The sequence below is a fragment of the Penicillium macrosclerotiorum genome (assembly GCF_028827735.1).
Source record: "Penicillium macrosclerotiorum strain IBT 26536 chromosome Unknown utg000007l_segment0_segment0, whole genome shotgun sequence".
Taxonomy (NCBI): Eukaryota; Fungi; Ascomycota; class Eurotiomycetes; order Eurotiales; family Aspergillaceae; genus Penicillium; species Penicillium macrosclerotiorum.
The window spans coordinates 2,978,290-2,992,618 of record NW_026643086.1 but is presented as its reverse complement, the minus strand read 5'-3'; the positions used below and the strand labels follow the sequence as shown (position 1 = coordinate 2,992,618).

The 14,329-nt window shown below is 51.5% G+C and overlaps 2 protein-coding genes across 2 annotated transcripts; both read left to right on the top strand.

The window, feature by feature from the left end:
- Positions 1 to 1,066: 1,066 nt before the first annotated feature.
- Positions 1,067 to 3,115, top strand: N7462_007914 (glycoside hydrolase family 47 protein; the record flags this gene model as incomplete). The annotated part of the gene is made up of 7 exons (XM_057079632.1): positions 1,067 to 1,422; positions 1,600 to 1,900; positions 1,955 to 2,098; positions 2,167 to 2,352; positions 2,413 to 2,548; positions 2,619 to 2,919; positions 2,983 to 3,115. The coding sequence occupies 7 exons, from the start codon at positions 1,067 to 1,069 to the stop codon at positions 3,113 to 3,115; spliced, it is 1,557 nt and encodes a 518-aa protein (XP_056932302.1).
- A 7,808-nt stretch (positions 3,116 to 10,923) lies between these two features.
- N7462_007913 (uncharacterized protein) lies at positions 10,924 to 11,211 on the top strand (the record flags this gene model as incomplete). The annotated part of the gene is made up of 1 exon (XM_057079631.1): positions 10,924 to 11,211. The coding sequence occupies one exon, from the start codon at positions 10,924 to 10,926 to the stop codon at positions 11,209 to 11,211; it is 288 nt and encodes a 95-aa protein (XP_056932301.1).
- Between the last annotated feature and the right edge of the window lie 3,118 nt (positions 11,212 to 14,329).

The following is a 14,329-nucleotide window of genomic DNA, read 5'->3' as shown; positions in this document are numbered from 1 at the left end:
GTTAATTATAGAGTTTCGAAGCAGCATGTTGGGATGCAGTTAAATAAGTGCGTGACATAGTTCATTCTTAATATGTATCTGCATGTCGGCCCATTTACGATTTTCGAGGACTATAGTGTCAACTCTTTTACCGGATTCCGTTGCAACCTCGCACTGACTCTGAGGTGACATTTTTAACCCAGACCTCGGTCTGAAGTGCGACTTAATAGCTGATAAAAGGCCGTCTAAGTCCGGATAGGAGGACTGCCTGGGGTCGATCATTACCGGAAGGATGAAATTAGGCAAGCAATGAAGAGGCAAAGGCTTTCGAATCGCCATTCAATTCACTGTTTTTGCTCCTCATACTTTCAAAATATAGCTGAAGCCAGCCCCGTCACGCCATAAGGTCCAAGCAAATAGGAGGGCTAAAAAACCGAGGTTGGCCATGAAGACTTCAACTTCACAACGACTTTGCCATTGTCAAAAGTCCGTTCCAACTTGGGTATTTCCCCGCATTCAACGAATCGGCACTGATTCTCCCGGACGAGGCGGATGGTTCCGCAAAAAAGCTTGAATGGTCATGGTGCGCTAAATCTCAAAAGCCGGACAGAGACGCGTCAGTGCGCTAGTGGGGAAGTTCCAGCCTAGTAATGGGCAGTGTGGCCTCTCAACGTGAATGCCCCTGCATTTGGCCCTGGACATTGACTCCAGAGATGACCCTCTCATCTCCCGTGCAGAAAACGGTCCAGCAAACCAACAAATCAGATGGACTCACAAAAAGCAGCTACGAAGACCCAAAAGTCACATTGGAGGATGGAGAACTAAATCAGCGCTGATTCGAGTGCGTTTGAACCTGAGCAGCATGTCATCGCAGTTAGATTCTCGGGCAATTGCAACCTTTCAGCAATGTAACGATGCCCCTGCCGATCGACATAGGACATTTGGGGTACTATGTTTAGTATAAATCCATTCCCTGCTTCCTAAGTCGGTCAGGATGCCCCTTCTCATTCAGCCGTGGGCTTTCTGCTGAGACATTATCTTTTTGAAGATCTCCACTACAGCCAAGAAAAACCCATCGCTGATCAATATGGTTCGCAGTATCCCCCATACGCTGCTGACTCTAGCGGTGCTCGGTAGCGCGGCTGCTATGCCTTCGCGTCGATCCGATCAAACCTGCAACAAGGTCCAGTATGATTTTCCAAAGGGAACTGGAAAGAATGACCACCGTGCAGAATCTGTGAAGCAGGCGTATGCTCGTGAATGGAACCAGTATGCAAAATATGCGTTTCCTGACGATGACTTGCTGCCCATCACCCACGAAGGCACCAATGACTTATTTGGCTGGGGTGCGACTGTGGTCGACGGTATTGACACGGCCATTATCATGGGCTTGACCGATATTGTCGAGAAGCAGCTAAAGCACATTGCTTCTGTTGATTTCACGTAAGCCTGTTCATAGTTGTCTGCCGATGAACCAACCGAAACCGATTGCTAACTATACATAGCAAATCTGCTTACTTGGTCGACTTCTTTGACGTTAACATTCGCTATCTTGGCGGGCAAGTCATTCTTCTCTTTTCCCAAACATCAGGTGGCTATTTACCTGCTAACCATGAATAGACTATTGAGTGCGTATGATTTGATTAAGAGTGGCAAATTCCCAAATCCATACGATGATGATCTTGTCGAAGCGCTGCTCTCTCAAGCCAAATCTCTGGCTACAGCAATCAGCCCAGTATTTGACACAATTACTGGTCTCCCTGTGGCAAATCTCAACTTCTCGACTGGCGAATTGGTCCGAAGCACAACAACTGTCAACGGCACTACCTACAACAGTACCAATACAGCTCAAGCAGGAACTATGATCCTGGAGTACTACCGCCTGTCGGATCTGACAGGCGATGAATCGTTCCGTCAAAGTGTAATATACCCCGACTCGTTTTTGATATTTTATGCTCATGCATGACTATCATAGGCTCAAAAAGCCGAAAAGTACTTGATCAAGCCTAGTCCGGCACCCGCCTTCCCTGGTCTTGTCGGCACCGAGCTGAATACAGATACGGGAGAATTCATTACATTTGACGGCGGCTGGGAAGCGGGCGTTGATAGCTTCATTGAGGTGAGTATGAAGAGTGGTTTTATCATACCTCACAATGATTTCTGGCACGGCGGTTGACGATTTCTCAGTACTTGATCAAGACATACGTTTACGATCGTGGCGATTCCATGAGTCCAAACCTCCGGGATTTCTGGGTAACCACGGCCGAGTCCAGCATCCAGAATATTGCCTTGCACCCATATCACCGACCTGAACTGACCTTCCTGTCTCAGCTGGACACCGATGGCAACATTATGTGGTCAATGGATGACTATGTTTGTTCCCTCAATCTCCAGATATGCTGCTTTGAAGTAAAGTTAACAAATAATATTTAGGCATGCTTTGCCGGTGGCAATCTGCTTCTCGGAGGCAAATACCTCGACCGTCCCGATATCACAGAGCTGGGCATGCAGGTGACTGATAGCTGCCACTGGCTGTACAACACAACACTTACGAAGCTAGGTCCATCCAGTAAGCTCTTCCCTAGCCTCGGAAGCACTCACAAGAATCTAGAGCTTACAATACTAATCATTAATCATAGCTATCGCGTGGTACAACTCCAATAACCTCGCCTACAACAACGCCTACAACAAGAATGCAACCTACCGCGCCGAGGCCGCGAAAAACGGATACTTCATCGAGGACCCCTCTTACCGCTCATATCCCGAGCCTTTGGAGAGTGTTTTCTACGCATGGCGAATTACTGGAGATACTCGATGGCAAGACTATAACTGGGAGACTTTCCAGGCCCTCAACACGACCCGCTCGGCTTCGGTGCCCTATACTGAAATCTCAGATGTCAATGCGCCATATGGTGGCGAACTGGTCAACTATGTGTCTAGGTAAGCTCCTTCTCAATTTGAAATTATTGGGATGAACATAGGATACTAATTTACTTCCTTCAGCTTCTACTTCGCGGAGGTGCTCAAGTATCTCTATCTCACCTTCACCGAGCCAGATGTGGTCAGCCTGGATGACTTTGTATTCAACACTGAGTGTCACCCGATGACTATTAAAAATCCTTGCGGATCATCCTAGACCGGCTTGCTACATTGAGATAGTACAGATGCTAGTGTACAGGTTGAATTTGGTGTGTGTGTGTTTTGGGAGGGGGGATACGCAGACGTCTGTATAGGATCTTATTCTTCTATACAATGATCAAAGACTATATTTCAAGTGAGCAGATTCTCCATGTAAGACTTCAAACAATCATGTGCATGCTGTTACAGTATTCCAATCCTGGATGCCTTTGCAGTATTGGGCGTATCTGCGTTCGAAATATTGTTGCTATACGTTAGAACAATCATCCGATGTGAACAGCTGAGGCGAATATTGTTGTTGAAAGGATAGCCGCTCATTTTTTTTTGTCTTCGATCTCTGACAACCTCCATGATTCAATATGATCTTAGCTTAGTATCAATAGTCAATAGTGCACGGCTGTTTTGGAGATTGGTGCCCGTAGAGACATCCAGGCGTTCCGATTGGAATCCAATCTTCGCCGAATCATCTTCGCTCAAGAGAAATGATTTCAGAAAGGAATTTTGAAGAAGAAAATGGGTTTCATCGTGCCTTCGAAGACACACTCTACCCAGGCGAGCAACAGACACCCATGTCAAAGGACATCTTCGAACGAAACATTGAACAGTTATGAGATATGACAACCGTCTTTCGATTTTTGATCTTTGAGATATAGATATGACAGTAGCAACACGACAAGCTAGCAAAGACGTACTACAGCGAGTCTATAACTAACATGGAGCAAAATCTATATCTCCCACTATGAGGCATCATAGAACACAACACGGAGTAGTGAGTCAATCTCTAATGAGAGATCAGCTGTGAGAGCCGAAGTGACAGGGGTATCGTTTTTTACATTCACCTAATTCGGAAAACCGTCCGTTGCTCGTCTAGTTCACCGCACTTCCGCAGCCATTGGCTTCTCTCAACAAATCCGCGAGAGCACAGAACGGGTTGCTCGTCGAATCCTCGGGCCGCAAATTTCCACCACGCTGGGGTCTCCTTTGATCCCATGATATCAGTTATTGTATGCGACGATATGTAGCAAGTATCCCCCCTTTCCCATTCTCTCTTGACAGCATGAAGCCGCTGAGGTCATGGCCAGAATAACTGGATGAGACCTATCGATGATTTGCTCCGCGATCCCCTTCCTGGAAAAATAATTGCCACCCAAACCAACGGCGGGTAGACAAACACCGGACCCAACATCCAACATCGCGAAGTGGAGAACATGACACTTCAACAAAATAGGTAATCCTAGACCGGCGGAGATCTCGGTCCGAACACTCCTGGGGAGAGTGGGCAATCGCCGTGTTTGGAGCGAAGACTGGATCGTGCACATCGGCGACCGAGCCGCGTACAGTACGATCACCGTTGGAGGCATGTCCTCGAGCTCTCTAGCTGCTGTACCTGGATGCAAGACGATGAGCCGGGGACGGAGATAGCTCTCCTCATTCGGGCCTCTCTTTCTTTCTTTCTTTCTTTCTTTCTGTGTCCTCCGAAGCTTCATGTCGTTTGCGCTCAGCCCCTATCCACATCCACGCCATTTCCCCATAATCGGACAGTCGATCCCAAGGCCCCGGCGGGGCCACTTCCCGGCTCGAGACACGCAACCAAGCGACCCATGAAGTAGCCTATTGGTCCCGAGCCCCCTGTCACCATCACTCTACTTGGCCACGAAGGGACAAAAGCGGCGCTCACAGCTGGATCTTCTGTTCCGCGGAACGACTACATTCGGGGGACGCTATCCCAGGCAGGTCTGATTGCCACCACCAACCCACTGTAGACTGGACGGGGCCGTGATCTCGGTTGGAATTAAGGCGGCCTGCAGCAGGCGGGCTGCGCTATTCGGATTCGCGTGGAAGATATTCTACCTCAGCGGAAAAACCGCGAGCGAGAAATTGACGAGAAGATGCAGAGCTGCGTCGGCGACCCGACCAGTAGATACGCATAGGGACGGAAATTCTCCTACTGGATCTGAAACATGATCCAACGAGCTTGCAGGACACCGCCGCGAATCACCGTGTGTTCTCGAACCAACAGCGCCAACGGGCATGGCGCTGCCAACGCTGGATTCGAACCAGGGGCATGATGTCATTGTGCGGGTGGGGATCATCCAGTTAGAGGGTAAAGGCTTACAGATTGGGGGGAGAAAGGAGGGCATGAGGGGGACAAACCCACGTCCAGGCTTGAAAAGGAGGGGCAGCGCTTTCATGCATTGAATTGTGGCATTCTCTGGGGGGTGGAGGAGGGGGAGAACGAGGGCTGATTCGTGGGATAGAGGGACTTATCCACTGCCAACAGTGTTGGTTGTTAGGTTTGGTTGGTCTATCAGTCGATTGAATGAAGCCATGCAGATACACTGGACATGGGTATGACTGGTGTTGGCCGTGGTCAACAAGCTGACGAAAGTAGTTGACAAAGTTAACATTTCCCCCCTTCATTTTGCATGGCCTCGAGGTGAAAGCGAAAGAGAACACGAAAATCGAGTCAATTCTAGTTAATTAATGGTCGGCAACCAACACACTGTATGCAGCAGTCCACAGGACTCCGTACATAATTTCGGCTCGTTAGGTGCAGTAGAGCCTTCCATTTTCAGCGCGAATTATTTCCAGCCAATCTTGACGACTTGCAAACTTGAACATTATGGATCCTACTCCATCGACAGCGCAGGAAGACACCAGGCTGTCATTCTGACCGCTTTACAGCCCTATTGCGGGGGCTCGCATCGGTAATCACATCTAAATAATTGGTTGACTAGTTATTTAGCGAACTATACGTAGTCACCTAATAGTTACAGTACTCCGTAAGGAGTACTCCGGAGTTAAGTCCGAGTTGAGTATCCATAAGGCTCGCTCCCCGACCGAATGAAGAACGCTTGGTCGGGGCTGATCTACGCTCCATGCCATGTGGCTGATGGAGTCGCCTACCGGAGAACATGATTGGCATGCTAGCGAGAGACAGTCCTATCAAGGCTATGAATACCATCTCCCGATCAAGTTAGACGAACGAGGAGCCCCTTCCCCTCCCCCAATCTCTCCGAATGCCGATCCGCAAGTGGAGCGGTGCTGGAGCCGAGCCCTGGGTCGACAGTCGATCAAAGTCGGTTAAAATCAAGGACAGGCAATTGTGCGAGATTACGAGTGTTGGTGGAGAGGGCCAGATGGAGTCCGTTTTGTAGGGCTCTGTGGTCGAGTGGGCTGAAGAGCTGAAGGGCTGGAAGACCGTCGGGAGCGGATATCCAATAGATCCCCTAGATCCCACCTGCAATGCCGGCCACGTAGTCCGACTGAAATGAAGGTTCCTGACCACTGGAACCCGCCACGGACGACGGAGTCCATTCGTCCGTTCTGTCCGTTATAGAGACGGGCGATGTGCTCGGGCATCTTCGGGCCCGAATGGTCGCATCGCACCCATCTGCACTCCATACTCCCCCTGTGTACTCTATACTCCGTCGATACTCCATGCTCACAACCTTATCCAGATTCGGCATCCTCAGATTTGCTGACTTGCCTATTCAAGTTGATATTGGCGAACGGATTACCATCCCAGATGTTATCACCAACATCTACCCAACGTTGAAGATAAGCAGAGACCAAAAATAAGTCGAAACACTCGATCAACATTTGTGGCTGGATGGGCGTTCGATTCGGACTTCTTTTCTTCGCGTGCTCTCTCTCTCTCATCTCCTCTATACCTAATGCAGAAACCAGAACTCCCCACAAAAGCCAGCCAAGGGCAACTACTCCTTCACGGCCTAGCAAGAAATAGCCTCCACGCGGGGAGAAAAGTAAAAAAGAACAAGACAAGCCCCCAAGGGCATGCATGGAGATGCAGCATCCCCAAAGAAGAGAGTGCCCCGAAAGGGGAGGGGGGGGAAGGGGGGAAGGAAGACTATAATAAGACGAGAAATAAGAAGCAAAAAGCAAGCTCATGCGCCCTAAGCCCGCAAAAGCCGCACCGACAGTGCACCAAGTCCACGTGTAAGAGAGGTGAAACAAGCGGTCCAGGATCACAATCCTTGTCGCGCGTCCTACGGAGAACAGTTGCCCAGCCAGGGTCTTAGCCCGGCGTATCTGCAGTAGCGGGCGCCCCCTTCCCCTTCCGTTTTGGGCGCTGGTTGCACTGCATGCACTGCGGCCGAATGTGGTCAAATTAGCGGGATCATCTCACTCCTTTTCCCCTGGTTCGGGATCATGAGGCTTGGGCTACTGGTTGCTAATTTTACTTATCCTGGCTATGCTCGTGGTTCATTTGCGTCTTTTCGCCTAGCCCTCCTTCCCAGCGATGCATTCCGGATCCTTCGACCACATGGTTGTACAGGGATCTGCATTCTAAGGAGCCGTTGTGGCTCGAGGGAAATTAATGGCTCTTAGTCTACACACTACGTAGTGTGCGGCGTGTACTGATATTGGGAAGGGGCTGGGCGACCAGACGATAGTGCCGAGTATGAAGCATCGACAGGAGAAGACCACTGGAAAGAACTCGGCCGGCGGTCAATCCTTCGCCGAGACTTCTTTACGAGAAACCAGAAAATCAGGCACCCACTACAATCTACAATGCAACGTTGTTTGACTTTGTTGATAATATGGCCGTCGACGATGCGATAGTATTCGTCCCTTTCTATGCCCCTTGTCCCCTTGTACCCTGCCCTCCCCCCGGTCTCTATCTATATTGTCCCACTAAAAACCCCGGATTCAATGTTGGCATGTTAGCCCGGCGGCAAGTAAGAAATGATGGATTGAGTGCTCAAAGTAGAAACAGCCTTCCCCAACAGGGAATACGGGCGCTTGTGAGGCACGGCCATCGTCCCAAATTAGAAATCTATTCACAACTGCGGTACTCCGTAGATAGGTCAGAAATAGAACAAACAAACAACACCAACGCCCAACACTAACACACCGCGATAGGCTCGGACTCGATCGGATCGAAGGGACATCACTGGGGATCTGCGGCGGGGGGCGCGCGCTGGTGAACGAGAAAGGCTTCTCCCCAATCGCCTTCGCACATCCCCCGGTCACGATTGGCCCGCGCGTATTCTGTACATGGTCTAGGGCGATTCGGGGCGAGCAACACACTCAACGCAGACTCCCGAAGTCTGCCTTGCCATGCCGAACAGCCACATGGCCTGATTAGCAATCCCTGTCCACCATCTGAAATCTGAAACACCCCCTTCATGTATCCCCCCTCAATTCCAACTTGGAGCCAACGTTCGGAATCAAATGTATTATTACTCAGATCCGGCATATCCAGGCAAATTAAACTGGAATGGAGGCAACTGTTGCCCCCCTTCTCCCCCCCCCCCTCGAAGGGGGCCCGCCCGCCTTTCTTCCCCGCCTGGCGAGAGCTGGATCCGCGATCTGGCGTGCTGAAAAGCGAGGCGTGGGACGCCAGACCGATGTGCATCTGGATATCAGAAACTGGGAATGGTATCAGGGGGTTCTTAGTTCCCGATGAGGGATGTAGTACGGGGTGCATATGGTAGTTCTTGGTTCTGCAGTTGTAGTTCAATATTGCGGATGGGTGGCCTGGTCGGTGAAATGCCGACGGACTAGCTAGGTAAGCACTGCGAAGAATGGAAAGGGGGACAGCTGAGGAGGTTGTTTTGATGACTCCCCCTGCTACAGATGGACAAATCATAGATCACAGAAGAGAAATGAGCGAAGAGAGATTATGTTGGTGATGGGAAAAGTATGAATGATTGGATATACGCAGCTGCTCGAATGGCTGTTGGCTGCATGTTAGGTGATATATATTTTCGTGGTATACATGTCCCGGATATACATATAGTTCGGGACGTACATGTATTTTTGCCTGTACTCCATCCATAGCATTGTACAAGTCCCGGAGAATTCCTGCGACGAACCAGATGTGTTGGGGCCGATGCCATATCCGGGTAATATTCTGTCGATCGCCTAGTGAGAGCCATCCAGGACTAGGGGGAAATCCCGTGAGCAGCGGCGTATGTAGACTGACCGGGTCTTAGGGCTTCTCTGCAGGCTCCTGCAGTGAGGACCTAAAATCCCTCGGACCAGCGTCCAGCCCGCGTCCTTTCCCCCCAGCACTGACACCCGGCGACGATCATGTTCTCCCGATTGGCCACGGGGGTATGCAGATCGATCAGCCCCTTCCTGATGCTTGGCCCATGGGGCTCCCGGGCCTGTCCGAGCACGAAATGGACCGTCCCGTAGTGCGCACATCCAAGACTGGCGAGGCACTGTAGTGCCATGTGCCATGTTGGTGGGGTTCTCCCCGAAAATTGACGAGAGCCGAACCGACATCAAGGTGACCGTGGCAGGACAGTATGAGTAGCCCTCCACTGTACACGAGGGAACGAATCACGACTCCCCGGGATAACCTCATAACCGCCAGCCCCGCCCCGCTTTGGAAGTGGGGCTCGCAGGTTCGCACCTCTAACCCGATGCGGCATATGTACGGCCCCCAACAAGGATATCGAGTTAAGTGACCAGAAAAAACGGGTTAAGTCATGAGGCTGAGGCGCTTAACGGTCTTTTCTTGGTGACCCGGCCTTTGTAGCAATTTGATTACCCCTTTGGGCGATTCTGCTTCTGAGGCGAAATTCGACTATTTTGATTTCACTTCGAGTTTAGACTTTTATTTTTTTTTTAATCCGTTCTTTTCATTTCTATTTTCATTTCTATTTGCATTTCCACTTCCATTCCCTGTTTTTTTTGCGCTCTATCTTGATCCGGTTTGAGTCGGTGGTCCCCTAATTTCGGCCGGATGAGTATAGTCGAACCATGTCCAACGGTCCGGGCCTGGGAAGGGGGGGGGGCTCCGTCGACCCAACGAGCGACCGTCGCAGGCTGAATTAGAGTTACGAAGGATTAAAGGTTACAGTACAAGCCTAGGAGGCCATATTGCCGGTGCGTCCCGGCGCATTAGATGGCCGTTCAGGTGCAGCTGAAAGGATTAGCCCATGAGAGAAGCCGTTCTGCAGTCCCAATGAGCCAGGGTGCATCTAGCTGGTTGTGTGTCGAGTCGAGCTCGAGAAGTATGGATGGCGGATAGAGGACGGCTCTGCGGGTGTAGATTTGATTTGCTGGGGCGTAATATCTTGTGCCGGCTCGTCCAATCCAGAGCCTGGTGAACCTGTGAGAGTGGACACCCGGCTCGTCCTCCCCGACGCACCCACTAGACATCGCAGTACAATGGGGCCTCATCTGAGGGATTTCAGGATTTCACCCGCACATGAGCGTTGAGAGGTTTTTTTTTTTTTTTTCTCGCTCCAGGGGGCGGCTCGCATGGCCGGCTGAAAGGCAATGGATGAGAACAGGAAATGAAGATGCGATCCCAGATCGGGAAAATGTACAGCTACTGTTTTGGGAGAGCATTAGACTAACTAAAAAACCCGACAGTCGGGATGAGGCTGCCATAGTCTGAACAGCGCTACATTAAACAGGGGGGATACTGGGGAGAACTAGAGAAATTAGTGCACGAGATTCGCAGTAAGCAGTCGCCAAACAGTTCCCTTCTTGGCTCAGAAGAAGGATCATGGAGAGAAGCCGATAATCATCGCGGCCTCAGGGAGGGGCCGAAAGGGGAAGTGTCGATCGGGAATGAACGAGGGGAGAGGGGACAGCTGCATGGACGGGCCGTTCAGGCAAGACACAAGGTGCGATGGGGGTAGGTCAACACCAACATGATTTCCATATTTGTCGCTATCCACCGCCACAGGTACAGGAGGGGAGGAGCTGATGTAAGATGGCTATTGTTCTTTGCAGCCGTGAAGAAGTTTTGGCCCGTCGCTCTCCCGTGAATAAACACTCAGTCAGACCTAAGCCCTGGAGATGAGCTCCCTCTCCACCATGGAGCGATCCATCTCATCTCATCCATTGGTGTACCGAAAGCGAGCACTCCGTCCCGGTGGGAAAGAGGAGCGAGTGCGAGAAATGAAGGAATGGGCCATTCCACCGGGCTCAGGTGCGGCGGAAATTCTAGTACAGCTCGCGCTAGGATCCACCCAGGCTCTCCGACACCCAGCTCTGTCCAGGAGTAGACGCAAGACGGACAGTTCACCGATCGGCCGGGGGTGGACTCGTCGCAAGGGCGAGACCCCCGTCACCAAGTCACCCAAAGTTACCAGAGCCTCGTAGTGGAGTCGCTAGGTGGAATTGCGATGCGCGATTTGCCAGTGCTTGCGAGAGCCCGCTAAGCTCGTTGGGGATTAGAGTCATGGGCTCACACAGGAGAATTCGGAGTGTTGATCGCGTTTTCATTTACTTTTACCGACCCGTTGGAACCGAGTCTATCGCGCTGGAAAAGAGTCCAGAGGACTCCGTACGGAGAACGGAGAACGGATACGGAGAACGGAGTATATCCTCTCGTGATCGGGGGGCCATGGGTCGACCACCAATTTGCGAAAAAAAAAATAGCTATCGTAATAGTTGAATTGGACAATTGACTCATCGTGAGGTATTGATTCAGTTGCGTTTCCTATGCGATCATTCGACGACTATCTGCAAGGTCCGTAAGCGTCAGGCCTGTCATCAACTTAGGTGCTTAGTGGAGGTGGGGATGGGCTGTGCGCAGTTCAGCCAGACTGCCTTGCCCGTCTCCAAACGTGACCCCGTCGATGATGGAGAGGTGCAGTATTGACTGCCCTCCCTGTTTGGGACGATTAACCCGTCTCCCCGGAGATCGCCCGATAGGCCCTAAAAAAAGAACCAACATTGGATCGCGCATCATGACTCGCTGGCTCGGGTCGGATTCGGCCCTTGTGCAGAGCCACCAGGGGGGCTATGACTATGACCCACGGGATGGGCCACCAGTCTTCACCTTCATGGCCAAGGTCAGCACTTACGTTTCTTCAAGCCGGATAGGGCGACAACGGTTATCGAAGCGTCAGACTTGTCAGACAAGATATCTCCGACCACATGCGAAAGAGACGAATGATGGGGCGAGATGGAAGTCCCCCGAGAAGAGGGGCCCACTGGGTTCAAATGGGAGGAAGGTACGGCGTCGACCGCAAGCCTAACGACAAGAGGAGTCCATCGATGCACTATCAGCCACTCGACGAGAGCTCATTACCACCGATGGAGTCAAGGTCGCGACGAGGGGGGCAGTCGCATCGCGAGTTGTGAGTTACAACCCGAATCCGACCGCCCCCCTCCTCCCCCTACCGCCTGCTGCCGGCCTTTCTTACTATTCTCTATTGTCAACGGCCATACAAATTTCTTCTTCTTTGGACGGGATATGTCGATCGCCAGAGACAGCAGAGAAATGCACCATCCCTGGCTCGTAGGGATTCCAGGGACATACTACTGCTCCCCTTCTCGCCTGGGCATCGTCATGATCCGCACCCTGGTTCCTTTGCGAATCCGAAAAGGGGCAAAAGAACGAGCTTGAGTAACCCATTACCACGTGAGAGCCGGTGGCCTGGTAGGCGAAGGAACTGGCGCGAACCACTGCCCCCGGGGCAAGTAAGATTACCGTCGCAGGGGAACTAAACAAAATCTAGCGTCCTGGCGAGTCAGGGATTCATTAATTTACGCTGGAGCACCTGGGCTACAGGAGCGCCAGCTCGACACGCTAACCGAACTAGGGAGCAACTGGTTTCCCCAACTGGGAAAAGCAGGTTAAGTGCCGCTAAGCCTCGATGCAGGCTAGCTTGGGATCACAGAGTGGAGATTGGGAGCACGGTGATTTTTCCGGTCAATCACTCCTGCCACGCGAGATGGAGTGAGAGCTACTCCGGACGAAGCTAGTGGGTGCCAGAGTCGTACCAGCAACCAAGCCTAGCCCAGGGGGGTGGGAGGAGGGAGCAGAAATAGTAGGGCCGATCAAACAGCCTCACACCCCCTCCCACCCCCTTGCTCTGATCTAAACTGGGCATGGCTGTGTGCGGGAGGAAGAGGATCGCGTTCATGCTCCCGGCCGTGTCATCCCCAACTAGATGGGGCGATCATGCTGGGTTAATCAAACTGTTGGACTGATAGTGAACTAGCTTCCCGCTTACTCGGGACTCAATTTGGGGAGTGATAGCGCCGAAGGTGTTGGTCATGGATCCTACGTCGCGATATACTTAGAAGCTGGCGGGAGTATCGGCAGCAGGCTTGGCGCTTTTTTGGTGGCTCCATGTAGTTCAGATGAATGGAACGTGCAGGAATGCAGGAATGTAGAAATTCAGAATCCAAAAAAAGGAAAAATCTCAATTGCATGAACAGGAAGAATGCAAGAAATAAAAAGCAAAAAAAAACAGAACAACAATTTAGGCATTATTCAATGCTCACCCACCCCCCTTCTCCCCTGTTCGAGTAATAATATCTATATGGAGTGCAGTATTCGACATGGATGACCAAGTTTGGCCATGGCAGGGCAGCGTCTGATTTGCTCGTTCGTCTTGCTCCCTGTCAGCTCATCGACCGACAGCCCACAAAGCCTGCTAACATGGGACTAACAGATATGCTCTCATATGTCATTGAGTGTGATGTAGTCCAGAGGAGACGTAATCCATTGCCCATTGAATATTGCCCCTGCATAGGTGCAGCTTACATTCACAATGGCCCCCCCTCCCTTCTCTTGGCTTTTTTGGGTCCTCGCGTGGGCTTCCCGCGTGGTCGCGGCTGAGGCATATGGCATGCACGCTATTGTGCAACCTCGCTCACATTCCAGCGTAAAATCCTTCCAGAAAGCCTTGAGACGTGAATCACGCCTGGCGTTTCAGAATTGTTTCCAAATTTAACTCACCACCTCCTGGCCCGCCTCCTTGCCCATAAGCAAGGAGGATTGATCTGACTTTGCCCCTTCGGGCCGGATTGCCACGCGGGAGAGGGGCGATGATGATCCAGTGATAGTACTCATAGCTAAATGGAAGCTCACGAGGTCATGGGAGAATTGTATAGAGTCTATCAATGTTTGCCTTTGCCACGCGGGGGACGGGATGCGGAGGGCCCTTAGTCAGGGTCGGTGTCGGGCGCAAACGATGAACCGAGCGTCGACTTCCAGGGCCGATACGGGCTTCAGGGTTTGTGGCCGCATGGTGCAAAATACTCAGGGTGCAGATTCATCATGAAGAGTTCTATTTTCAGCACATCCTGTGAAGATGGATGGAGTACAAGATGGAGGATAGAGTGGTCCCAGTCTCCTCAAGGCTCAACCGCACTTAATTTCCCGACAAGGCATTTTGCTCGTTAGCGGTGATCCAGTTCCTAGTGACGTTAGAAAAACTCGGGGGGAGACTTGGGGGGGGGGAGGAGGGTGGGGAAGGGGGAA